We start from the raw sequence: 26885 nt of genomic DNA, 5'->3' as shown, positions 1-26885 counted from the left end.
TTATGTAAAAAGAACTATACAGTCTGCAGATTTTTGTCACTGACATGTTTATTGATTGATGTTGGTTAGAACAAATGGCCCTTGATACATTTTATAGAAACATTTGCCTTGCAGTTGTAATGGTACCTAATTTGAATTGTGAATGCAATGAATGTTTAAATACAAGAAGTTAGCAAAAGACAGACTAATTATAAGCTACATTATATTTGTAGTGCAATTACATGTGTTGAAAATTACTCTCAGGCATAAATTTGTATGTTTTAATATCAATCACATTACCAAAACATTTGCCAATTAGTGTTCTCTGTGTTCACTTCAGTTTTGTATCTTCTAAATTTGGGCAAAGGGTGAAAAAATCAAATTCAAAATGACTCAAGATACTTAGAATTTTAATTACCTCAACATATTTCTTAATAAACTTATATTAGATTAATATATATTGCCCTAAGCAGCATCATTTTTTCTCTGTTTTTTAATGTTTAATAGCAATGCTTGAAGTTTTTTTTGTTATAAGTGACATGCTGTTCATTTATTTAGAACAGTACCCCAATTATAAGATTCTCATTCAAGGCAGATGTACAAATAATGGTGTAATAATAGAAGATGGATCTTATCTTTGGAGCAACATTAACCTTAATCCTGCTGAGCACATCATGGAAAAATCCAGTAATGGTGAGAGAAGAATAAGTTATGAATGATATGTAATCATTTGTCGTTATTTTTGTAATACCAAATTCTTTTAATGCAGGTAAATAGTTCGACAACAAAGACAATACAAGGTTTGTTTCCTGCACAGAATGTAAACCCAGATATTTACAGATTTGAAGGTAAGTACATAACAGATCATTTATTTAAAAAAAGTTATTTTCTAAATTTAGAAAAGTGGAAATCAAGAATGTTGTAATGAGAAGAAATTGGATTTGTTTGAGAGTGGTTTCAGTATTTGAAAGAAACTCTTAACACTTATAAAGTTCAATTTCTCATTGATAGCCTAAACTTCACCTCTTACTTCTGCATAAGCTGTGATAATTGTTGACTGCTTGTTTCAATGCCCTTTCATGCTTACTTGCTTAACTTAAATTATTTCCATATTTATTAGGATATTGCCATTTCGACTTACAATGGAGAAGGAGGCCATTTTAGCCCACGTTAGTTCATAAAACAATCCTATTTCTCTGCCAAATTTCCCTACAACATATTTTCTGTATTTCTCATTCTGGGTACTACTAGTCACCCACACACAAATCACAGAGGCTACAGTCACCAGCAGTAATTACTGGGAGCATGTGCAGACTCTAGACGCAACATCTGAGTTCAAGATGGTCTTTGTTTCCAGAGCCATGAGGCAACAGCTCTTGTAGCTGGTCCACTGAGTTCCTCAAGTCATTCTTTCAGTGAAAAGAAGTTTTCCTTTACTTTCCTTCTTCCTTACTAGTGTCTCTTTTCTGTCATTAGCAAGGAAGAAGGAAAATCAAGGAAAACTTAATATTTCAATATATAAGGCATGCACAAAAGTCAGGAAAGAGAGGAGGTGGAATTATTAGGAAGATGCTCCCTCTCCTGACCCCTTTGAATGAGCTTTGTCCAGTGTTTTCACTTTGAAAAACAACAAGTTGATGCCATCTCTGTTCTCTGGCTTTGAGCCACTTTCTTATTAACTCTGCTGTTGATCTGTTAATTTCTTTGGTCTCAATTTTGCAAACCACTTTTTCGCATAGAACTCATGAAGTCTGTGTTTCCCTGTTTGTAATATTAAAATTTCTTACTCCTGTCTTATAAGTCCAAAAATGACCCACCATATGCCCGAGCTTGCAGGAAATGTTTTGAAGAACTATAGAACTGAGTGAAACCGATTTAAAAAAAAAAAAAAAAAAAAAATAGAAAATGCTGGAGAAGCTCATCAGGTTAGGCAGCATCTGAGGAAATAAAACACCTGTTCTATTTAGTGTGCTTTCCCTTTTGAATGATTCAAGGTAGTTTTAAATGATTCAGGCTATCTTTAAGTGATCATCATCATTATGTTCTATATCGTCTTAGACCATGATTGATCTTGGTATATTTTTCTGCAGAAGTTTGCTGTTGCCTTTGTCTTTATAAAGATGAGTGACCCCAGCCGTTATCAATACTCTTCAGCAATTGTCTGCCTGGCGTCAGTAGCTACATAACCAGGCTGTGTGATATGCACCAGCATATAAATTTAAGTGATATAAATCCCAAAAATACTGGCAGATTTGTCAAATAAGAACATGTACTTGATCTTTATGAAGTCACAGATGTAAGTGAGGATTACTGCATAGAAGCTTAACATTTAGATAGATAGATAGATAGATACTTTATTCATCCCCATGGGGAAATTCAACTTTTTTTCCAATGTCCCATACACTTATTGTATGTATTACATACAATACTTAACTCAGTAAAAAAAAATATGATATGCATCTAAATCACCATCTCAAAAAGCATTAATAATAGCTTTTAAAAAGTTCTTAAGTCCTGGCGGTAGAATTGTAAAGCCTAATGGCATTGGGGAGTATTGACCTCTTCATCCTGTCTGAGGAGCATTGCATCAATAGTAACCTGTCGCTGAAACTGCTTCTCTGTCTCTGGATGGTGCTATGTAGAGGATGTTCAGAGTTATCCATAATTGACCGTAGCCTAATCAGCGCCCTTCGCTCAGCTACCGATGTTAAACTCTCCAGTACTTTGCCCACGACAGAGCCCGCCTTCCTTACCAGCTTATTAAGACGTGAGGCGTCCCTCTTCTTAATGCTTCCTCCCCAACACGCCACCACAAAGAAGAGGGCGCTCTCCACAACTGACCTATAGAACATCTTCAGCATCTCATTACAGACATTGAATGACGCCAACCTTCTTAGGAAGTACAGTCGACTCTGTGCCTTCCTGCACAAGGCATCTGTGTTGGCAGTCCAGTCTAGCTTCTCGTCTAACTGTACTCCCAGATACTTGTAGGTCTTAACCTGCTCCACACATTCTCCATTAATGATCACTGGCTCCATATGAGGCCTAGATCTCCTAAAGTCCACCACCAACTCCTTGGTCTTGGTGATATTGAGACGCAGGTAGTTTGAGTTGCACAATATCACAAAGTCCTGTATCAGTTTCCTATACTCCTCCTCCTGTCCATTCCTGACACACCCCACTATGGCCGTGTCATCAGCGAACTTCTGCACATGGCAGGACTCTGAGTTATATTGGAAGTCTGATGTGTACAGGGTGAACAGGACCGGAGAGAGTACGGTTCCCTGCGGCGCCCCTGTGCTGCTGACCACCGTGTCAGACCTACAGTCTCCCAACCGCACATACTGAGGTCTATCTGTCAAGTAGTCCACTATCCAATCCACCATGTGAGAGTCTACTCCCATCTCCGTTAGTTTGTGCCTTAAGATCTTGGGCTGGATGGTGTTAAAGGCACTGGAGAAGTCAAGGAATGTAATCCTCACAGCACAACTGACCCCCTCTAGGTGAGAGAGTGATTTGTGCAGCAAATATGTGATAGCATGGTCATTGTGGTCATTGCTCTGTCTTATTATAGACCACTCTAAATGCAGCAGAGCATATGGAGGTGCAAGGAAAGGTCAGACTTTGTAGCATGGAAATCAATAAATTTATATGATTGGCATCTTTAAATATAGCTGTATCAAATCCTCCAGCTGGCAGTCACACAACCAGATAGTGTGAATTCACATAATTTACTATAAATGGGATTTTGGACTTAGCAACATATTTTAGTTGGTATCCTATAGATGAATTTTAGGGTTTTTGCTTCCAATAATCTGGAGGCTGTCTTCTAATACATGGACAGAAATTGTAGAGTGCTTTGTTTCCATAAAATTTTAAGAACTCAAAATCTATTTACCCTATTATATTATGTTAGTGGTCATTTCAAGGAGAAATCTTGACAATTGTGAAAATAGACCAAGCAAATCTGTATGTGATTCATGTTCATCCATCTGATATTTCCCTAGAGTTAGATAAATATCTAGTAACATCGCTAGATAGGCAACCATATGGACAGAAATTGGAGCTCGGAGCTCTGTACCATATCCTTCATGTATCAGTAGAATCGGGGGCACAGAATGCTAGTGTCATGATTTTTTCCCCCACAATTTAAAGGGAAGCTCTGTTGAAGATGTAATTAGTGTAATGCCCTGATTCTTTTTTTTTTACTGTTATGCTGTATGTATTTCATTTTGTGCTGTTCTGTGTGAGCTGCTTGATTTCAGCTTGTTTGGGTGAAGATAAGAGAGAGGAGAAATGTATGCCGTTCAGTTAGGATGATCTGATTAAGGGGAAGTTTCTCTGGTGAGGGACACTAAGATTGGGCTTGGAGCTTTTGTTTGAGACACTGGGAAGAACCGGTCGTAGCATACGATCTGGTGGGAGACCCATTTGTTCAAGATGGATTGCGAGCGGGGTTCAGAAGGTGGCGTGTGCTTCAACATTGACTAAGGGCCCAGTGTGTGAGTGACAGAGAAGTTCAAGATGAGCTCCAACTTTTGCACATTTGACTGTTTAATTAGAATGGGCCCTTTTTTTTTGTTATTCTTTTGTTACTCTTTACTAACCCTTTAGTTAAGGTTCATAAGTATAATATGCAGTGTACTGTCTGTTACTTCATGGCATTAATTTGTAACAGGGTAGCAAATTACACAGTGTCCACACAAACAAGGGGTTTAGGGTGGGCTCGTGCCTTAATCACTTAAGTTTGACAAGACCAGAGATTGTCTTCCCTAGACTTACGCAGTCAAGGATACCAGGGTGTTTCAATAGAGTAGAGAAGTAGAAATAGTTTGTTCAGTCCTTTTCATCTGCTCTATTATTCAATATATCATGGACAATATTTTACATCTGTATCACTTCCCAGCACTAACTTCATATTCTTTGATTCTCTTAATAATCAAAATCTATTGAAATCTATTTGTCTGGAATATAATTCCAAATTATCCCAAACTGATTCTAGACATCTCAGCCAGGTCAAACATAATTTTTGCATCTCCCCTGTAAGAATTTTAATGAGATGTTTTCTCATTTTTTTAACTGTAGCTATGGTCTGTAACTTGTGATCAAAAAGTAATCTCCTCAATCCAGGAATCAATCTTGTGAGTCTTTGTTGTACAGTACTCATTCTATCAGAAGTAAGTCAGTCTTTTCTAGGGAGCTAATGTATTCGCATTATAGTCCAAGAGCTATCCTATCATGGCCCTAGAGAAAAGAATAAATATGTTTTTTCTCTTGTTCTCAGTATTTTTGCAATAATTGTCAACATACCAGTTGTCTTCCTAATTTATTGTTGCATCATGTTAACTTTCAGTGACTTATGGTGCTTATTTGGAATATATAACTTCCCATCTCAACATTTTTGTTTTACATTTGCTTAGATTCTTTAAATACAGTGAATTCCAGTTAATTAGAACACATTGAGACCAGTACATTTTAGCCCATTTAAATGGCTGCCACAATTAACTGAAGTTTCATGGGAAGAGTTAAAAAGGTATTAAAATGCCAAACTACCGTTTAATTGAATAACAAATAATGTATTTAAATAAAATACAGAACAAGTTAGACCCTACAGATACCACTGCAGTACTATAAAACTGTGTATTACTTTCCTAATAGTTATCACTGCTATGTACTGCTGTATTGACTCTAAATTAATGAAATAAGCACTGATGCCTAGTGCAGATAATGGAATGCCTTCATAAAATGTTTTCATGATTGCATCCTCCAAATCATCATTTTCATTGTAGCATTCAACATGATTGTCAATACCTTCAAATTCTTCCTTGTTCTTATCATGTTGAAGTAGTAAAAATCATTTCATTTTCACTCACAGCCGTTTCTGGTATCTCCGAGCTTCAATGCTCAACAACACAGTGAACAAAACAGTTCTGAATTGTCTTGCTGCTTATTTCTCACCAACTATCGGTGACAGAAATCACTGCATTTTGAACTCAATCACACGCAATTGACACTATTTTTAAACTGTTCTTTCTGAGCACAGTGTGGTGTCTAGCAGACACACAAATTGCATGCGACTGATACTAGTTAGAAACTGTTCTAACTTAACAGCACAGTGGCCCAAATAAGCAAGGGACTTCCGGTTACTTCCCTTGATTAGTTTGTATTCTTTAAGAGTTGTGCCAAATAAGCGACTGCCTCAATTAACCAGAATCCACTGTATTTTGAAGTCCTGGAGATTCTGTGCATCCTCCTACCAATTCTTGGGGCCACCTAGCTTTCAATTATTAACAGGGATAAAGTATTTTCTTAAAATTAAAGGAATAAATTGGGAGACAATGCTGTACTATTATGATTTTTCAAAAAATTGACATCTATGATTATTTATTACAAATTTGAAGGCAAATCGCAAAAAGGAATTCAAGAATCTAGTGGTGTGGATATTTTTACCAAGATTTCAAAAATTAACGAAGATTTGGGTAAGAATCATTAAGTGTTTTTGTTAAGAAATCATATGTAATGCAATGTAACTCAAGTAATGTTACCTCTGTAAGGGGTTTCTTCTTTATGTTACTGCGTATGTTGGGGTTTCTTCTCTATGTTACTGCGTATGTTAATCAAAATGGCTTCTTTGTTTTGTTAAAGGTAAGAATGCTTCTTTGTTATGATAACTGGAGAGAGAGTGCTTTCTCTTGTAGCTTGTTTGGGTTGAAATTACTGATAATGAGAATTGTATTCATTTGTTAACCAATTGGGATAGATGTTACTCTCTCTTCTGGGTCTGTAAGCTACTGTTGGCGGGCTTTTGGTGAGTCGGCACGAGGGGGTGCAGGAGAGAGGACGCGATGCTGTAAGCTGGGCGACGGAACAGACCCCGAGCAGGGTCCGAGGCCAGGGTTTTCGGCGAGGAGAGGTTTTTGGGTGGTCCTGAGCTACGAGTCGAGGAGGTCTGAGGGGAACGAATGGTAGCCAGAAGACTTCATTAATTGAGCTCCAACGGTTGTGCATGAAGTGGTTTGGACTTTGATAAGTTTGGGGCCTTTTATTTTTCCTCTTATATCGTAGCTCTATTAAGTACATAGTTCCAGTAAGATCTATAAAGTGAACTTATTTAATCGCATATGGTGTACTGTCTGTTATTTGGCATGTTGGGGACATCACACAGCATCCACACAAGCTGATTACCTAGCGTGGCGGGGCCAAAGGCTGCTCCCCCTAGATGGAAGCGAGCTGAGCGAGCCTGGGGCTTACCAGGGGGTTACATTGTGGGGTGCTCGGTCTGGGATTGAATTCTGTGGGATTCTGTGTGATCGCCCTCTTTAAATTATGCATGCTGCGGGGATGGAATGCTGGTGTGCCTCTGCTGGTTATCACTGCATGTGTGTTGGGTGGGGTGGCTGTTGGTACCCCGGAGGTCGTTGTTCGAGTTCAGACTAGCACTGATGAAATGGTGGTGGGACCATGGGTTGTCCATACTGTTAAGAGAGCGAGGAAGGACTGGTCTGTATGTTCCAGCTATGGTGGGCTCTGCCTGGTTGTTGGAATAATGTCCAGCCCTAAAGGGGCGGAGGCGTGGGCGGAGCGGACCTCTCAGTTGTTAGGTGAGTGGCAGTGCTTGGCTGAGGGAAAGCGACAGGGATGGGTTGGAAGTTTGAGTAGGTGGGCTGGTGACGTTGTTAGAGCTGTCTGGTCCAATTATCTCGAAGTGACAGCTGCCAGTTACGGGAAAGTGTGGGAAAATGCATTTGGTTCGACTGTAAGTCAAATGCCGCAGCTGGGGGGCTTACCATATCTGTGGCAGGAGATTAGTGGAAAGTTTTCAGGGTATCTTCTTTGGCTAGGGGGGCAGATAAATTGCTTGCAGTGCCAGGGGGATCTGTCAAGGGGATCAGCCCCTCCCTCAGTTGTTTAGCTGATCCGAGAGGTGTCGGGAAACTTAGAGGAGGCCCAGTGGAGAAACGGCAGGATTGACTTTCCCTAAGAATCCCAAAGGGAGAGCCTAGAAGGACTCATGGCCACTTAGTATACAGGGTTTCACTCCCCTATAGTGATCTACCTAAGAAGTGTTTTACCTGCAATCTATGGTTGTAAAAGTTTGGAAAGTAGAGGCCCATGGCTTTCTTAAGGTTTGATTCCAGCTGTATACCATCCTTCTTTTAGCATTGTTGCCACTTTGATGTTCCTAGCCTCCAGATTATTTCTGACATTGGCAGCTGATTCTCAATTTGCCATAACCTGAAGCTCAGTGCTGTTTTCGTTCTATCATAATGCTCTCTCAAGGAAAAATATTAGAAACCAACAATAGAGGGCTAATGAATTTGTGGGATTACAGAATACCTAAAACTTCAGTATTCATGCCACTCTATGCTTCCTATGGAAACCAAAAGCTCCAAAGGAATCACAAAGGAGTAGTCTTGTAGGATTTCCATGAGGTCCATACTCCAAAACTGAATTTCTCATCTAAGATTTATTCAATGAATGCCAGTTTCGGCACTGAGGGTTGGCTCCTTAAGTTTTGCCACATCAAGATCTTGATGTAATACTGTACCCTTTGATGATGAAAAGCAGTATGATGACGCCCTTTGAAAAAGTTGAAAACCACAGAATGCAGCAGTGAGTGATTAAAGATGCCCTTGAACACTCCAGCTAGTTAGTCGGCGCTCTATGTAAATATATTTGGCCCCACCCCTCCATGGACCTGTCCAAGTGATTTTTAGATGACATTGTACCTATTTCAACCACTTCCTCTGGCAACTTGTTCTATCTACTCACGACCCTCTGCATGGAAAAAGATGTTTCTCGGGTCCCTTTTAAATCTTTCCTTCTCACCTTAAAACTATGATCCCTATGACCCCTAGTTTTGGATGCCTGTTCTGAGTAAAAGATGTCATCTGCCTTACCTATGCCTCTCATAATTTTAAATATTTCTATGCAGTCTCCCCTTTACGGACATTTCAGGAAATAAACTCCTAGCCTGGCCAACCTCTCCATATTACACCTTGCAAATCTTTTCTGTTAGTTTTCCAGTTTAACCATGCTTTGTTATAACAGGGTGATCAAAATTGTACAGAGTACTCCAAGTATGGCCTCACCAACATTTATGCAACTGAAACATAATGTCTTAACTCCTATACTCAGTGCTCACACTGATGAAGTCCAATGTGCTAAACACCTTTTTCACCACCCTGTTTGCCTGTGGTGCCACGTTCAATGGACAGTGCCCTTGTATCCCTAAGTCCTTCTGTTCCAATATCCTCCCTAGGGCGCTACCATTCATAGTATAAATCCTGCATTAATTTGACTTTCCAAATGCATCACCTCACACTTACCTGTATTGAAATCCATTTGCTGTTTCTCAGCCCTCTTCCCTAACTGATCAAGATCTCTTGTATTCTTTGATAACTTTCTTAACTATAAGCAACACCTAGTTTTGTGTTATCCACAAACTTGTGCATTTGAATCCAAAGCACCTAGATAAATAACAAATAACTTAGATGTCAACGCCACCCCTGTGGTGTATGTATAGTCACCGGTCTCCATTCCAAAAAAAACAGCATACAATCATCACCCTTTACTTGCAAGCCGATTTTGAATCCATATAATTAGTTCCCCTTAGATTCAGTGAGACCTAACCTTCCAAAATAGCCTATCTAATGAATATCTAATGAATATCTCTAGTATTTGCAGCTTAATTTTTTTTAACCTAGGGCCACGTGAAGTTGATATTGAATATGGAGATATTGCAACACGGGGTTCCAAAAATGCCGCTAAGTGTTTCAGAGGTCCCAGGTCCTGCTTGTGGCGCCGTAATCGTGATGGGATTGTTTACATACCATATACACTTGATAGTGTCTTCAGTAAGTCAGATTATTTTTCCCAATATTTTGCTATTGATAAATATATTACTGAAAAATTGCTGTAGTTGTTATAATGAAATACTATGTAAGAAATACATTTTTAATATAAGATTTATTATGGTATGATGTTTGTTGTTTTAACTTTCACTGTTATACTGTATGAAGTATTACAAAGAACTCATAGTTCTGTTAGGTTAAGACTTTGAACCCAATTGTTCACTATTATTGTAATTCCTTATTCTGGATTTGTTTATTTTAATAGATATGTTTCCAATGTGTACATAGAAAAGCTCTAAAAAGATAGAAATAACTTGTGAAAAATAAATAAGGTAACATTTGATTAAACATTCAGAAATGATAACACCAATGTGAAGATATTTAGAGACAAAAGTAATTTAAGGGATGGAGAGTTCACTATCTCTCCAACTCAATCAGAGAGATTTCTTTTGACCATAGTACCATTAGTATTTATAAAGGAAGGGATGTGGTTCAATACTGCACACTTCCTTCCATTCTGATAAAAAGAACCATTCACCACCAGTTAGCCCTTTCAGTTTATTGGTCAGTTTGTATCCACGAAGATCCTTTAATCACATTTGTTCGATTTTTTTTTCTCTTAACAATTCATTTATGTGACCATTAATCCAACAATCTTTTTTTAAGCTAGAGTTGTCTCTTTTGTTCATGAATTGAAATGATTACCAGTCTGAGGTCTGGTATTTCTAATGCATACCATAAGTTGCAGTTATGGAAATGACCATTTAACCTGTGGGAATTCTGCAAAATTCAGATTTGACTGAAGGGGGGGGAAGAAGAATTCCACTGACAGTTTGTGTTGGAATGGAAGTTATGGTGGTAAATGAGGAGGCTGAGAGAAATGAAAATAGGAGCCTTGGTTAGGGAAATAGAATTAGGTTAAGGGCTAGTAGGAGCAGGCTGGGAAAGAAGATTTGAGCTGGCGGCAAGGGTTAAGGGGTTTAGTTAAAAGGAAGAAGAATTAAGATTTGCCTTGGGTTAAGGTTGGAGGCTCCAAACTTGGGCTGACAATGGGGCAGGGTATTGGAGACCATAGATCACTGGTGACTTTGATAGTGGCTGTGAAGGAAGTTTGATTGGAGTTTATATCTTCCATCAGAGTTTTGGCAGATTAATGTTTGGCAGTTTGTGAGATCAAAAAAATTGGAAGATTAAGTGGATTAACTGTGACATCATGGTGGTTGGGGAAATAATCAATACTAATTAATTGTGATTAATTATAAGTTATTAATTATTAATACCAACTTATAATTAATCATAATAATTAAAACCAAGTAAGGAACTCACCTGACAGTGTACCAGTATGGCATTAATTTAGGAAAATGTAAGCATTCAGTTTGGCATTGCCAGTAGCAGTCCATAATTGAAGCGCTGTCGATGTTTCGGGCCGAGACCCTTCGTCAGGACTAGACGAAGGGTCTCGGCCCGAAACGTCGACAGCGCTTCTCCCTATAGATGCTGCCTGGCCTGCTGTGTTCCACCAGCACTTTGTGTGTGTTACTACAGATCTTTGTCTTGTTTCCCAGTTTGATATTCATTACTGCATTAGATAGATCATCTAGGCCTTATTTTCAAAAAGAAATAATTTCAGTGAGAGGCAGATGGCATGAAGTGGTGGTATTTGGCAGCTTTTCTGGCTTCCCCTAGTTCAAGAAACAAAAATCCATTCAGCAGCCAGCACTACCTAAAGGGATGCATTCTGGATTATGAAGATTATTCTCCGCCACTTTGACTCCACAGACCAATGCACACCCTAGCCACTGCAATAAAATATTAATACAGGTGCTACCAAGTACCAGCAAGGTAATGGAATATGGCATGGGCTGCCTTAAATTGAGATTGGATTACCTATATCTGTCCAAGAGTGCCTGCAGTATATTGCAAGCAGATATGGAGACTTTGGCAGTATCTGATGCACATTGCATAATCCAACAAGTCATTGACAGAGGAAGATGAGTAAGAATACTCAGTCTGAAAAGAAGAAGGGAATAGTAGATTAATAGGTAGATGTTCTTGTTCAGCATGCGTGAGATGACCATTGACTGTAATTATAAGGGATTCTTTAATAAAGTAATTTCCCAAAGAACTTGCAAAAAAAATCTCAGGTAGCTTTTTCTGTACTACACTTCTTAACACCAAAATATTACCAAACTACAATATCAAGAGGCCAAATGATTGATAAAATATTTCCTACTTTGCATCTCTATCTCCAGTTTCTCCAGTTACGTGACTACCTTGTTACAAAATCTCCTTATTCCAGATGGGTGGCTTGTCGTTTAAGGAACTCAAATCCTTTCATAAAATGAATCATCAGTGTGGATCTCAGTTCTATGGGTTTTTAATCATAACATTCTGATAGTTCATGCGAACTCTCATTCCCAGAGATTATGACTATCCTACAGTTGGCACTTCATGCCAGGCTCTTTTTATGTTGGCCTTGGCCAACTACATACACTTCCCTGCCCTCTATGTAGTTTATAGTTAGAAGCTTTCTCCTGCCATCTATCTTGTAAAGCAAGGTTTGCATTCCCTCTTTTGAGTTTTGTTGTTACTGTCTCCCACCCTGCAGACTGTCTTTATTGCAGTCATATTCTGCATTGGTGATACGCAGCTGCCTTGCAGAGGCCTGAGGGTCTTCTCAAAATACTGTTCAGCCAACTGTCAGGAGGTGCATGAAATAGTATGGCCCCCTTTTACTGCTTGTTTATGCAGGTAAATCTATCCAATTCAAATTCATATTGTATTTTCGTAAATTCTGTTTGAAGGGGACTCAAATTGGAGTTGATTCTGAATGCAAGCATATTTTAACATGAGAAATGAATGCAATCCAACTTCTCGTCATCCCTTGTCCCAGGAATGACCAGAAATGTTAATTCAAGTCTGAATTCATCCCAAGCTTCATTACAAATTACACCAAACCAAGCACCTACATGCAGAAGTTCCTGCAGGCACATGAGTGATTTGCATTCAGAAGTACCTAGTTCAAGTTTTGAAGCAATACAAAGTAGCTCAAACATCTCATGTTTAACTCAGAAAATGCTGTTTTCTTTTCGCATGATACTGAAAAAGCAGCAGAATGCCATCTTCTGCTGAAAGTTATGATTCCACAATCTTATCATTCGTATCTAGGAAGAGGATGATGCACTATGGTAACTCAAAGGTACCGTAGTTGTAGTCTCTTTCTTGAATGTGACATGCCCTAACTGTAGTGACCACAAAGCAGTCTTCTCACTGTATTTCACAGAGAATATCATTACTAGAATATGCTCTAACTGTTCTACACCCAGTGGAGAAGAACTAAGTCATGCTGTGGATTCCATCCATTTAGAGGCACAAGATGCATGGTCTACTGGTAAATAGTGATCCCTGTTTGCTTCTAAGACATGGGTTAGATATAGCAGGCTTCTCACGGCACTGGAAAAATATCACCAAAATTGTCTGTGGAATTCTCCAAGTTCTCTCGAAAGATAGACAAACCACATCATTGCCCTGTCCTGAACTAGCACTGCCAACAGTGAGAGCATAGTTATATTCAGTTGACTGCTTTGGGTAGGCCATGTCATTTGTTAATGGGAAGCAATTAAAGGAAAAATAACTTTATTTATCAAATGTACATCAAGACATTGAAACATACAGTGATATGCATCATTTGCGTCAACAACCATCAAAAGCTAAGGATGTGCTGGAGGCAGACTGCAAGTTTTGGCATGCTCCAGCAACAACATAGCATTCCCACAACTTACTTATCCCAACCTGTATGTCTGGAATGTGGGAGGAAGGAGGAGCACCTAGAAGGAACCCATACGATCACAGGGAAATATACAAACGCATTACAGACAGCGACAGGAATTGAACATGGGTTGCTGGCTCTGTAAAGCGTTAGGTTAGAAGAAAAAATTCAAGGATGTGCTCTTAAGGTGAAGAAGTAATAATTAGAATATATTGAGAATCTTGAATCCATGAATTAGGGGCACAAAGAAGCCCAGTGTAGATGGTTACCTCAGAAACCACCCACCCAGCCAGCCAGTCAGATATCTACCACATACATGGAAAATTCAGTGAGCCCTATATTGGCCTCTTCCGTTACTCACAAAACCCAACTGGAAGTAACACATCCTCAACCCCAAGTGACTGTCTAATGCAACAAAAAATTGAAAAAGCAAAATTATGTGATTAAAATTTTAAATGAAAAAAATGCAGTTGTTAGAAGTCTGGAGCACACACAAAAGAGCAGGAGAAACAGTGATTCAGGCAGCATCTATGGAGGGAAATAGACAATCAATGTTTTGGGACAAAACCCTTCATCAAGGGTTCCTCCAGCTCCTTTGTGTGATTAAAATTTTGATTTTCTTTCATTTGTTCCACAGGTTCAAGTTCTAAGTTGGAGCAAGGCAAACTTTGACTATTAAACAGCAGTTTGCAAAAGTTGGAGTGGCTGTTTGTGGGCAAAGTGACCACCAAAAAGTGGGAGGTTTTTAAATGTGATATAGTGAAAGCTCAAAGTCAAATGTTCCTATTAGAGTGAAAGGCAAAGTTGATTAAATGAGGTAACCCTGCATAATGGCATATTAAAGCCCTGGCCAGGATAAGATGTCAGCAGGTCATGTATGTATCTTCTCTTCTGGCTATCCATCCCATAGGATGATGATGGTTCCTTTCAGTCAGTTAGTGGGGTGGTACCCCACTCCTCAGAAAGGAACAGCGTGTGTGTGAATGGATTTTAGGTGAGTAGCGGGTTGCACAGGTCTAGACCCACCCTCTTGACATCCGCTCCCAGATCCAGTGGCATGGTGGGGTCCAAAATGGCTGGGGGAAGTTCTGTTGCAGTGAGTGGCCAGATCAAGCTTCGATACAAGGGATGCCCTTTCCGTGCTTCATGGCATGTGTTTGCTAGATGGCGGTTGACCCTATGAGAGGGTTCATCCGCCTTTTGACAGGTCTTGTTTTTCGTCCTACAGGGTGTCTAGCCACCCTCCTCTCTGGGCAAGCCTGGTGGGGCACCCGGTTTTGTTGCCGACCACCCAACCGTGCGACAGGTAGTACTGGGTTACATGGGACCAATAGCACTCAGACCTGTGACATGTATGTATATGCACCTGGGATCGGGAATCCATGGTGGAATATAGGGAATGCAGAAATATATTCAAGAAGACAATCAGGAATGCAAAAACAGGGCAAAATAGCTTTGGCAGTAGACCATGGAGAATCCAAAGAGATTTTATAATAACATTAAGGGAAAAAGATGACCCAGAAAGGAAATAATGACCCTCGAAGACCAAAGTGGACATCATTGCTTGGAGCTGCAGAAGATGAACCAGGTGTTCAATAAATATTTTTCCTCCATGTTTGGAGAAAGACATTAAGACTTCTGATCTAGGAAAAGAAATTGAGGATGCCTTTAGAGTAAGCTATATTACAACAGAAGATGTGCTGTACATCTTAAATATATGAAGGTAGATAAATCTATGGGGTCTGACTAGGTTTATCCAAGAACACCGGGAAGGTAGAGAAGAAATTGTGAGACCTTAGCTGTGATATTTATATCATAGTTAGCCATAGATGATGTTCTGGTAGATTAGAGGGCAGTGAATGTTTTCCCTTAGTTTAAGAAGGGCTGGAAAGGGAATCCTTGGGAACTATTGATCAGTAAGCCTGATGTGTGGTAAGTAAGTTATTGGAGAGGATTCTGAGTGATAAGATTACATGCATCTGGAAAGATGGGTTAATTAAGGGTAGTCACATGTCTTTGTGCACAGGAGGTCAAATCCTATGAACTTGATCGAGTTTTAAGATGAAGTAAACAAGAAGGTCAATGAGGAGCAGGGTGGTGGAAGTGGTCTGTATGGACTTCATTAAGGCCTTGATAAAGTTCCACATGATAGACTGTTCTGGAGTATTTGCATCATGGTTCAGTGCAAAAAAAGTGTTAACTGAGCTGGTAACCACATGCAGAAAAAGATGGGCTCTGAACAACTATGCCAAGTTGGTGCCAGTATTCTCTATGTTTCTTGTCCAAGGTTTTCTATTGACAGTGAATTTGGAACTATTCCACTATAGTTAATTTAGGATTTGTGTACTCCCCATCTAGCCTCAAAGTGAACTATAGCTCTCAATAGATTTAGAAATATTTTCATTAGTTCTCTTAATTAAGTTTTGTCAAATACTTATGACAAAATAAGGTTTCTTTAGAGTTGGTATCAATTACATGACATTCTTTGGTTCCTCATGCTATTGAGTCAGCAAATTAATATCAGGCATTCTACTATTTGAAATTTGCTTATGAAATTGGATTACTATGCTACATCAATTCAAAGTAAATATATTATCAAAGTGCATACGTGTCACTATATATAATAGTATGTGGGCATACTCAATAAATTCAGTAGCCATAATATAATCAATGAAAAATCGCACCAACAGGGCAGACAACCAATGTGGAAAAGTCAACAAACTGTGCAAATACAGAAAGAAACAAAAACGTGATAATACATTAACAGGCAATAAATATCGAGTACATAAGGCAAAGAGTCCTTGAACACGAGTACGAAGCTTGTGGGAACAGTTCAGTGCTGGGGCAAGTGAAAATGAGTGAAGTTATTCCCTCAGGTTCAAGATCCTGATGGTTGAAGGGTAGTAAGTGTTCCTGAACCTGAGTCTGAGCTCTGAGGCTCCTGTACCACCTTCCTGATGGCTGTAGAGAGACAAGAGCATAACCTGGTTAGTGAGAGTCCTTGATGATAAATGTTGTTTTCCTGCGAAAATGTTGTTTTCCTGTGTAGATGTGCTCAATAATGGGAAGGGCTTTATTCATGATAGACTGGGCTGTATGCATTATTTATTTTTAGGATTTTCTATTCAAGGGTATTGGTATTTCCATGCAAGCCTGTGATGCAGCCAGTCACTATACTCTCCACCACACATCTAGAGAAGTTAGTCAAAGTCTAATGCTGAAACTTTGCAAACTCCCAAAGGAGTAGGGGTGCTGCCATGCTGTCTTTGTAATTGCACTTGTGCTGTGCCCAGGACAGATCCTCTGAATTAGTAACACTGAGGAATTTTAAGTTGCTAACCCTCTCCACCTCAGATTCCCCCGATAAGGACTGGCTCGTGGACCTCCAGTTTCATTCTTTGGTGTCAGTAATCAGCTCCTTGGCCTTGCTGACATTGAATAGGAGGTGGTTGTTGTGGCTCCGTTCAGGCACATTTTCAGTCTCCCTCCTATATGCTAATATGTCAATGGAGTGCCTGCACCATTATCTTTCATGCTTCCAAGGAACTATTCTTGGCTCTTCCTATTTCTCATTTGACTCCATTTCTGCTTCAGTCTACCTACTTAGCTGAAATTTTAACATTTCTTTGAGCTAAGAAAATTACAATTCCAGTGCATTTCTGGCTGTATGTTCTAATTCTGTCAAAAACTAACAAATACATAGATCTGTTTAGGCATCTCCCCTATGTTGAGTTAAAGTTAAGGCAAACCACAGTCTTAAAGCTCAGAATCTGAATAAGCTTTGTTATAACTGACTTGCATGATATGCAAAGATATAAAATTACTATAAATTACATTTGTTTCAAATCTCTTCATGTTTTCAATGCTTCTTTCTCTGCAAGCTCTTCAAATCTATATCTAGGTTACAGATTTATATGGCATGGAAATAGGCCATTTGGCTCAACTCATCTATGTCAACCAAAATGTCTACCTAAATACGGTAATTCAATTTGCCTTGTTTAGCCCATATTCCTCTAAATCTTTTCTTTCCATGTACCTGTCTGAATGACTTCAAAACATTGAAATTGTATCCAGCTATAAAGCTGCCTCTGACAGCTCATTCCATTTACCCATCACCCTCTATGTGAAAAGCTTGCTATTCAGGTCCATTTTAAATCCTTCCACTCTCACCTTAAATCTAATTCCACTAGTTTTATACTTTTCTACCCTAGTGCTGGTGGGAGGTTTCAAATTTGAGGCCATATGGCAGTATCTACCGGAGATAGTCCAGGTGATTCTATTTAAAGGAAAAGTTTACAAATGGGAGGCTTCAAAAGGGTCATATCAAGAACTCAGAGGCAGCATGTTCCTGTCAAGGTGAAGGATAGATTATGTCAATATCAGGGAACCCTTCCTGAATAGAGATATCAAGGCTCTGGTAAGGAAAAATAAGGAAGCATACATCACATTAGGCAGCTTGTTACAAGAAAATCCCTCAACAAGTATAAAGCTTTAAACCCAAGCTAGAGGATATGAGATTGATTTGGCAGGCAGGATTAAAGAAAATCCCAAGAGGTTATTCAGTTAAAAATAACCTCAGTCCATCAGTGAATGTGGAATCTCCCAGAAGCCACTCATTGTGAGCCCTTGCCTGTGCACTCTGCTCATACACAACTGCATGGACAAACACCCAAGTAATCTCTGTCAAGCTTACCAACGACATGCCATGCTGGGGCTCATCACTAACATCAATGAGACTGCCTACAGAGAAGAGGTGGAAGAGCTCGATACACGGTTCTATGTAAATAACCTCTTCCTCAATATTAGCAAGAAAAAGGAGATGGTTATTGACTGGCAACTCCTGCGATGCTGCTGGTTCCAAACTGTATCGGTCTCTACCATTCCTTTGCGTTCATCAGATGAGTGGAGAGGGGGACATGCTACATGGGCAACAGCTCTCCATATTGTACTGCCCAGGCTTACGTATCTAGACAGCTAGGACACAATATCCATGGTCAACTCTGACTAACAGAGACCTCAGAGAAGTATTTACATTTGTTGTGTTTTTTTTTATTGTGTTCTTTATCTTACTGTGTTTAATTTTTTGTGCTGCATCTGATCTGGAGTAATAATTATTTTGTTCTCTTTTACGCTTGTGTACTGGAAATGACATTGTACAATCTTGAGTCTTGTATACAAATGGCAGTTATTAGACTCCCATTATTTATTTCTCTGCTTTAAAACTAGCATTCAATTTGAATTGAATTACCTGATTTTAAAAGTCTCTTTGGCTTATGCTAGCCATGTTCTGCTTTCCTTCATTGGATTTTTGAATAATTGCATTATATTTTTTTACAGCTTGTAAGTTATATGCTTGTGCAAAGTGGATTGTAATAAATGATAAACAATATTTTATTTTTGTAACTATAGGTAAGTCACAACAGACTGCTATACACAATGCCATGCAGCAATTTGCTATTCTAACGTGTATAAAGTTCGTATATAGACAGCAAGAACAACATTATCTTCAGATAATCTCAGAATCTGGGTAAGTTCATGAATATTGATATTCAAATCTATGTCTTTTAGTGTCTGCTGTAGTTATTATGTGAACAAACTGATAGAATATTAAAGTTGTTGTGTATGTGACCGGTTACACAACAAAACTATAAATAAAAACACTGGAGACTGGAGCTAAGTTAACAAGGGTGTTTACTTATGGAACCCGAACTGAACACATATATACATATCAATACACGCCTAATAGTGCATGCTCAATAACATGTTACTACTACATAAAATAGTCATATATTATGCAGTAGGCTATATGGTACTCTCCTCCCCTTTTATTTTAAAAGTGTATCAACTGTTTCTTTTCTGGGGCACTATGCTAAACAAATACTGTATGTGTACCCTTAATATACAAATGCCCACCAACTGTTTAATTAGTAACTTAATAATATGAAATTATAACAAAGTACCATAATAATAATAATTATAACTGAAGTCTCTGCCTTCTCTGCCTCTCTGGGTAACATCTGCCCTGCAATGTTTGATTTGGGGAATTAGTCTCCACAGGTACATCAGGTGGGTTCTCACAGGCTTATCTGTGGACGAGGTTGATGTGGTCACATCAGGAGTGTTTGCTTCTATGTCCAGGGAGTCCGGGCAAGGTGTTATTGTGTTTTTCACCTGCGCATCCAGGATTTGATCCACATGATGTCTCCATACATTCTCTCCTACCTGTACTCCATACATCAGTGGCCCGTCTATGGCGGAAATTATACCCGGGTGCCACTTTTCAGTCTGGTAATTCCGTGCAAGAACTGACTGTCCCACATTGAAGCTCCGTGTTGACTTAGCATTCAAGTGTTTGAACTGTCTGTTCTCTACATCACGCCGTACATTTGGTTTGAGAAGATCCATACTGGACCTCAGGTTCCTGTTTAGAAACATCATTGCTGGAGTCTAGTTAGTAGCATGTACTGCATTAAGATGGGCAAGGAGGAAGTTGTTGCCTATCTTGTGTTGTAGTGGTCGATTTTCACTGTCCTTTGCCTTCAGGGCTTCCTTAACTGTTTGTACAAATCTTTCTGCCAAGCCATTTGTGGATGGGTGGTAAGGAGCTGATGTAAAGTGTTTGATTCCATTGCTCTTCACAAAACTTTGGAGTTCTCCAGAGACAAGTTGTCGTCCATTGTCTGTGCAGATTTGCTCTGGTGTGCCATTTCTGGTGAACATGGTCCTCAGCACTGTATGTGTAGCTGTCTGATGTGGCTGTCTTCATTTTGATGACCTCTGGCCATTTGTAATGTGCATCAATGGCGATTAAAAAGATAGAGTCCGTGAATGGTCCAGCAAAGTCGATGTGCACTTGCTGCCATGGTGATGAGGGCTATTCCCACGGATGGAGAGGGGCTTGTGGTGGTGTGTTCTGGATCTTTTGACATCCAGAGCAGTTCTTGGTCACGTCCTCAATTTGATTCCTGGCCACCACACATAAGCACGGGCAATACCTTTCATCTTCATGGTACCCAGGTGCCCCTCATGCAGTTCCTCCAGGACTCTGGTGCGTAACTTGGGAGGAATCACAACTCGTGAGCCACATATTAGTATTCCCCGACAACTGCTCCTTCCTCGCTGAAAAGGCTGGAATCAGTGTGTTACTCCACACTGGCCATCCCTTTACTGTAATGTCATACACTTTTGACAACGTAGGGTCATTGAATGTTTCCCTTTCAATGAGGCTATTTGTTACTGGTAATTGTTCAACTATTGTTGTGTGAAAGATCTCTGCTGGATCCATTTGTGTAGATACCTCGGAAGTGGGCAGTGGTAACCATGACAGACCATCTGCTTGGTCCCCTTGTGTTCAATGTCATACCTGTGACCTCCTAAGAAAAGGGACCATCGCTGTAGCTTGGTAATCACTGGGATGCCTTTTCTTGAATTGAAGATTGACACAAGCGGCTGATGGTCAGTCAACAGAGTAAACTTTTGGCCGGTAGTGACTAAATTTCTTGACTCCCCACACAAGGCTTAGGGCTTCTGTCAATCTGTGCGTAGTTGTGTTCAACTGAAGTTAACGTTCTTGAGGCAAAGGCTGTTGGTCTTTCGGAGCCATCTGGAAACTTGTGCGATAACACAGCTCGTATCCCACAGGGTAAGGCATCACAAGCTAGTCGGATAAGTAAGGAGGGGTCAAGGTGCGCGAGCACCCCGTCTGAAGTTATGAGTCTTTTAGTTTCTTGAATCGCTTTCTCACAGTTCTCAGTCCACTTCCATTATGTCCCTGCCTGTAATAATGCATTTAATGGGTGTAGGGCTGTGGATAGGTTATGCAAGAACTTGTGGTGATAGTTCACTAGACCAAGATATGATCTCAGCTGAGACATATTTTCAGGTGGTGGTGCCTTAAGCACCACTTATATCTTGTCTTGAGACATGTGTAAGCCATCCTTGTTGATCACATGCCCACAGTATGAGATTTCCTTTTTGAAAATCTCACATTTCTATCGATTAGCTCTGAGCACATATTCTTGTAACCTGGTGAGCACTTGTTTAAGGTTAGAAAGATGTTCGTCATCATCTTTGCCAGTGACAGTGATGTCATCCAGGTAACACTTGAGTCCCTGGAATCCCCTGCAGAACCTGGTCCATTGCCCTTTGCCGGATTCCATGTACTGAAGCTATCCCAAAAACCAACTCAAATCAATTTTTGTGAAATGTTCCCTTCCTGATAGGGAAGCAAAAATGTCCTCAGTACAAGGTAGAGGATACTGTACAGTATGGAGGGCTGGGTTAACAGTCACTTTAAAGTCACCACATATGCGCATCTTGCTTGGTTTTCCTGGTTTTAAGCTGGAGGTTTACTTCATCGCTGGAACAATAGGCGTGGCCCATTCACTCCAATCCACCTTTGACAGGACCTCAGTCTGCTCCATATTTTTCAGTTCTGCCTCTACTGCAGGACGGATTGCATATGGCACTGGTCTGGCTTTGTGAAATTTTGGACATGCATTTCCCTCAATCTCAATCTTTGCCTTCATGCCCTGAAGTGTTCCTATTCCTTTCATGAACACTTCCCCTGAGTCAGCAAGTATTTGCTACAGTCTCTTAGATGTAGCCTTGCTGCCCTCCTTTGTTGACACATTTAGTGCCTTGATGGTGTGCCAGTCCAACTGAATTTTCCTGAGCCATTCACGTCCCAGCAAAGGTGGTCCTCCATTTTTCAGTACATAGAGGTTCAGTTGCTGTGTTTTACCTCCTTGGGTCACTGTCACTTTAATTTTGCCTTCCGGATGCACTTTCTGTCCTGTGTAAGTCTTGAGCAGTAGTTTAGTTTGTTTCAGAGGTACGTGCAAAAACAGTCGTTTGTAGTCATGTACAGAGTTCACTGTTTTGGCTGAGCCTGTGTACAATTCCATTTTCAGTCTCACACCTGTCACTCGTGGAGTGATCCATATTATTCTTCGATCATCTTTCTCTTCCACGATGTGAAGTGGCAGACAAAACAATTCACTTTTGTCTGAGTCATTTTCATCAGAATTGCTTTCTTTCATTTTGTGCATGTTGTTGTATTTTCCTTTCTAGAGTTTCTTGTTTCTCTGTATTTTGCCCTTTTCCTGCTGTTTAGCTTTTATACTCTGCCAGTGTGACCCTATTTGCCACAATTTCAGCATTCTTTATCTTTAAACCAACTACCATCAAGGTCATGTGACCTGTTCCCACAACGGTAACATTTTTTTGTATCTGTGAAGCACCTTGTGTGACTGTTTCTAATGATGTTTAGCGCCTTCTCGAATGTAAGGTCTTTTTCACACAGGAGCTTTTTCTGGGTGGTTTCACAGTACATGCCACACACTAACCTATCCCTCAATGCATCTGATAGACCCATTCCAAATTGACAATGTTCTGATAATTTGTGCAATTCAGCACAATATTCAGAAATGCTTTTGTTTTTTGCTCTGACTCCGATTGTAAAATTTAAATCTTTCAGTAATGACCAGTGGTTTGGGTTTAAATGCTGTTGGAGGGTGTCTACTATTTCCGTGAACATTTTGTCAGCTGTCTTTTCAGGGGTTAACAAGCTCCATATAACAATATAACAATTACAGCACGGAAACAGGCCATCTCGGCCCTTCTAGTCCGTGCTGAACGCTTACTCTCACCTAGTCCCACTGACCCACACTCAGCCCATAACCCTTCATTCCTTTCCTGTCCATATACCTATCCAATTTTACTTTAAATGACAATACCAAACCTGCCTCTACCACTTCTACTGGAAGCTCGTTCCACACAGCTACCACTTTCTGAGTAAAGAAGTTCCCCCTTGTGTTACCCTTAAAATTTTGCCCCCTAACTGTCAACTCATGTCCTCTTGTTTGAATCTCCCCTACTCTCAATGGAAAAAGCCTATCCATGCCAACTCTATCTATCCCCCTCATAATTTTAAATACCTCTATCAAGTCCCCCCTCAACCTTCTATGCTCCAAAGAATAAAGACCTAACTTGTTCAATCTTTCCCTGTAACTTAGCTGCTGAAACCCAGGTAACATTCTAGTAAATCTTCTCTGTACTCTCTCTATTTTGTTGACATCCTTCCTATAATTCGGTGACCAGAACCATACACAATACTCCAAATTCGGCCTTACCAATGCCTTGTACAATTTTAACATTACATCCCAACTCATATATTCAATGCTCTGATTTATAAAGGCCAGCATACCAAAAGCTTTCTTCACCACCCTATCCACATGAGATTCCACCTTCAGGGAACTTTGTACCATTATTCCTAGATCACTCTGTTTTACTGCATTCTTCAATGCCCTACCATTTACCATGTATGTCCTATTTGGATTATTCCTACCAAAATGTAGCACCTCACACTTATCAGCATTAAACTCCATCTGCCATGTTCAGCCCACTCTTCTAACTGGCCTAAATCTCTCTGCAAACTTTGAAAACCGTAGTTGGCCGTATGTTTTCGTGCCCATAACACTGAGTAATAAGTGGACTTTCTTATTTCTTTCGCTGATGACACGGCCATAGTGGGGTGTGTCAGGAATGGACAGGAGGAGGAGTATAGGAAACTGATACAGGACTTTGTGATATGGTGCAACTCAAACTACCTGCGTCTCAATGTCACCAAGACCAAGGAGATGGTGGTGGACTTTAGGAGACCTAGGACTCACATGGAGCCAGTGATCATTAATGGAGAGTGTGTGGAGCAGGTTAAGACCTACAAGTATCTGGGAGTACAGTTGGACGAGAAGCTAGACTGGACTGCCAACACAGATGCCTTGTGCAGGAAGGCACAGAGTCGACTGTACTTCCTTAGAAGGTTGGCGTCATTCAATGTCTGCAGTGAGATGCTGAAGATGTTCTATAGGTCAGTTGTTGAGAGCGCCCTCTTCTTTGTGGTGGCGTGTTGGGGGGGAAGCATTAAGAAGAAGGACGCCTCACGTCTTAATAAGCTGATAAGGAAGGCGGGCTCTGTCGTGGGCAAAGTACTGGAGAGTTTAACATCGGTAGCTGAGCGAAGGGCGCTGAGTAGGCTACGGTCAATTATGGAAAACCCTGAACATCCTCTACATAGCACCATCCAGAGACAGAGAAGCAGTTTCAGCGACAGGTTACTGTCGATGCAATGCTCCTCAGACAGGATGAAGAGGTCAATACTCCCCAATGCCATTAGGCTTTACAATTCAACTGCCAGGACTTAAGAACTTTTTAAAGCTATTATTAATGCTTTTTGAGCTAGTGATTTAGATGCATATCATATTATTACTGAGTTAAGTATTGTATTGTATGTAATGAGTTTTTGCTACAACAAGTGTACGGGACATTGGAAAAAATGCTGAATTTCCCCATGGGGATGAATAAAGTATCTATCTATCTATCTATCTATCTATCTAATCTGTTAGCATCACAATATACCTCCACCCTTTCAATGTAAGATGCCCACTCTTCAATGCCACTATCAAATGCTGTAATGGTTCCAATTAACACCATCCTTGTTGGGTTAATTTATCCTTGTTATGTAAATATAGCCCCAGTCCCTTTTCTTCTTTTTTTTCACTCATGTGACCTTTTTTTTGCTAGCATCGCGAGCATACAGTTCTGGCTAGATGCGTGTGTCACTCCCCCCTTTTTTAAATCTCCCTTCTGAGGCAGGCAGACCCTCAGCCCTGGGGTTCAGCGGTGGCTGTGGTCTCGCCTGGACGCACCATGGCTCTGACTGTGTCTTTCAGTCTCCCAAAGTTCCCGACTCTGGCTGAACTCCCGCGTCCTTCCAATTGCCATTATCAATTAAAACACATCGTTCCGATACAATGTAGGTTCATTAACCTCGTCGCCAATTTGTTGTGTATGTGACCAGTTACACAACAAAACTATAAATAAAAACACTAGAGACTGGCACTAAGTTAACAAGGGTTTTTACTTACGGAACCCAAACTGAGCACACAGATACATATCGATACACGCCTAATAGCGCATGCTCAATAACGTGTTACTATGACATAACATTGTCCCATATTATGCAGTAGGCTAAATGGTACAAAGGTCTTTACCAGTTAACAAAGAAGTCAATATATTTTAAATATCTACAAAATGCCATAGTTCTTAAAAATATTTTTTGAGATAAGTGTTCTGGTATATGTGTCACATACGCAAATTGGTCATATTGCTTCTGAAAAAAAGTGCCTAATTATTGAAAGTAATGCCTGATTTTGAGAGAACTGGAAACTCACTCCATAGTAAAGGCAGATTCTCTGCAACAATCTGATCATTGATATACTAAAACTGGATAAAAAATGTGGAGATTGAAATTTATAATGACATTCGCAGAACGTATTATGTCTGCCAACAACACTCAACAACCAGTCAGTCTGTTGAGTTGTTAAATTGTGAAAACAAATACCTTGCAAAGCTGATTTGGTATTAACAATTGTTGATAAATGCTCCAACTCAATGCTTCTACAAAAATGTAGTCTTTATGGAATTCTTCAAAATTATTAAGATTTACAGTGAAGGGAGTTCATCTTATTGCTTTCTTATGAACCATTTGTTCTGAGCATGATGCATTAGAAGACATTCCCTATAGAATATTGCATGAACAGCAGAATTAGTAGGTAGTACACAGGTGAGAACAAGCTGCTAGGAGAGAGAGGATAAGAAAGAGGAAGCAGCTGTGGAAGGGATGGGCTGCGTGATGTGCAGAAGAATGGCAGTGGCCCCCTGAGATTTTTCAGGGATGCTTTCTCTGATTTGAACCTCACCATGGACTGTGCATAAAACACCTACATTTCAGAAAAGATAACCTCACTAAAACCAGCCGGCTACTGCAATACTACATCATGTTGGCTACATGCTTAGAGACAATGGTTAAATGTTTTAATGTTAGTTTCTCCAATTTAGAGATGTTTACTCTTATATTAGGGTAATCACTTACACCCTCTATTCAGATGCAGTTAGCTACACAGCAAACAGCTGGAGGGCAGGTAAATGGGGGAAAAATTATTGGTGTTGTAAAGAACTGAAATTTAAAATCCCTAATCACAAATCCCACTTTACGTTGCCCTCATGTAGCCTGAGGCAGAAGTTACAAAGTGAAAATACAGTAGAAACCAGCACAAAACTCTTCAGTGAAATTTGTAAAGAATTTTAAATAATACCAAAATCAAGCAAGAATGTTTCTTACAGTATTACTGTTTGTTGTGCAATGTAGTGGTTGCAGTATGGCTGGTGGAAAGCTGCTGTCTTTCAGTGAAAAAGATTACAGGTGACTGGTGAGGACAGCC

General features: G+C 39.9%; 1 protein-coding gene across 1 annotated transcript in view; it reads left to right on the top strand.

Annotated features, from left to right (window-relative positions):
- The first annotated feature begins 532 nt into the window (after positions 1 to 532).
- LOC140729411 (astacin-like metalloendopeptidase) overlaps positions 533 to 26885 on the top strand; it is a 103055-nt gene continuing 76702 nt past the window's right edge. The window contains exons 1-5 of the mRNA XM_073049119.1: positions 533 to 672; positions 749 to 827; positions 6381 to 6458; positions 9687 to 9836; positions 19012 to 19129. Coding sequence (XP_072905220.1) covers positions 604 to 672; positions 749 to 827; positions 6381 to 6458; positions 9687 to 9836; positions 19012 to 19129 — 494 coding nt within the window. The 5' untranslated portion in view covers positions 533 to 603. The remainder of the gene's footprint in view (positions 673 to 748; positions 828 to 6380; positions 6459 to 9686; positions 9837 to 19011; positions 19130 to 26885) is intronic.

The sequence above is a fragment of the Hemitrygon akajei genome, chromosome 6 (assembly GCF_048418815.1).
Source record: "Hemitrygon akajei chromosome 6, sHemAka1.3, whole genome shotgun sequence".
Lineage (NCBI taxonomy): Eukaryota > Metazoa > Chordata > Chondrichthyes > Myliobatiformes > Dasyatidae > Hemitrygon > Hemitrygon akajei.
The sequence above is the reverse complement of the archived record's forward strand: the minus strand, read 5'-3'. Positions and strand labels throughout refer to the sequence as shown.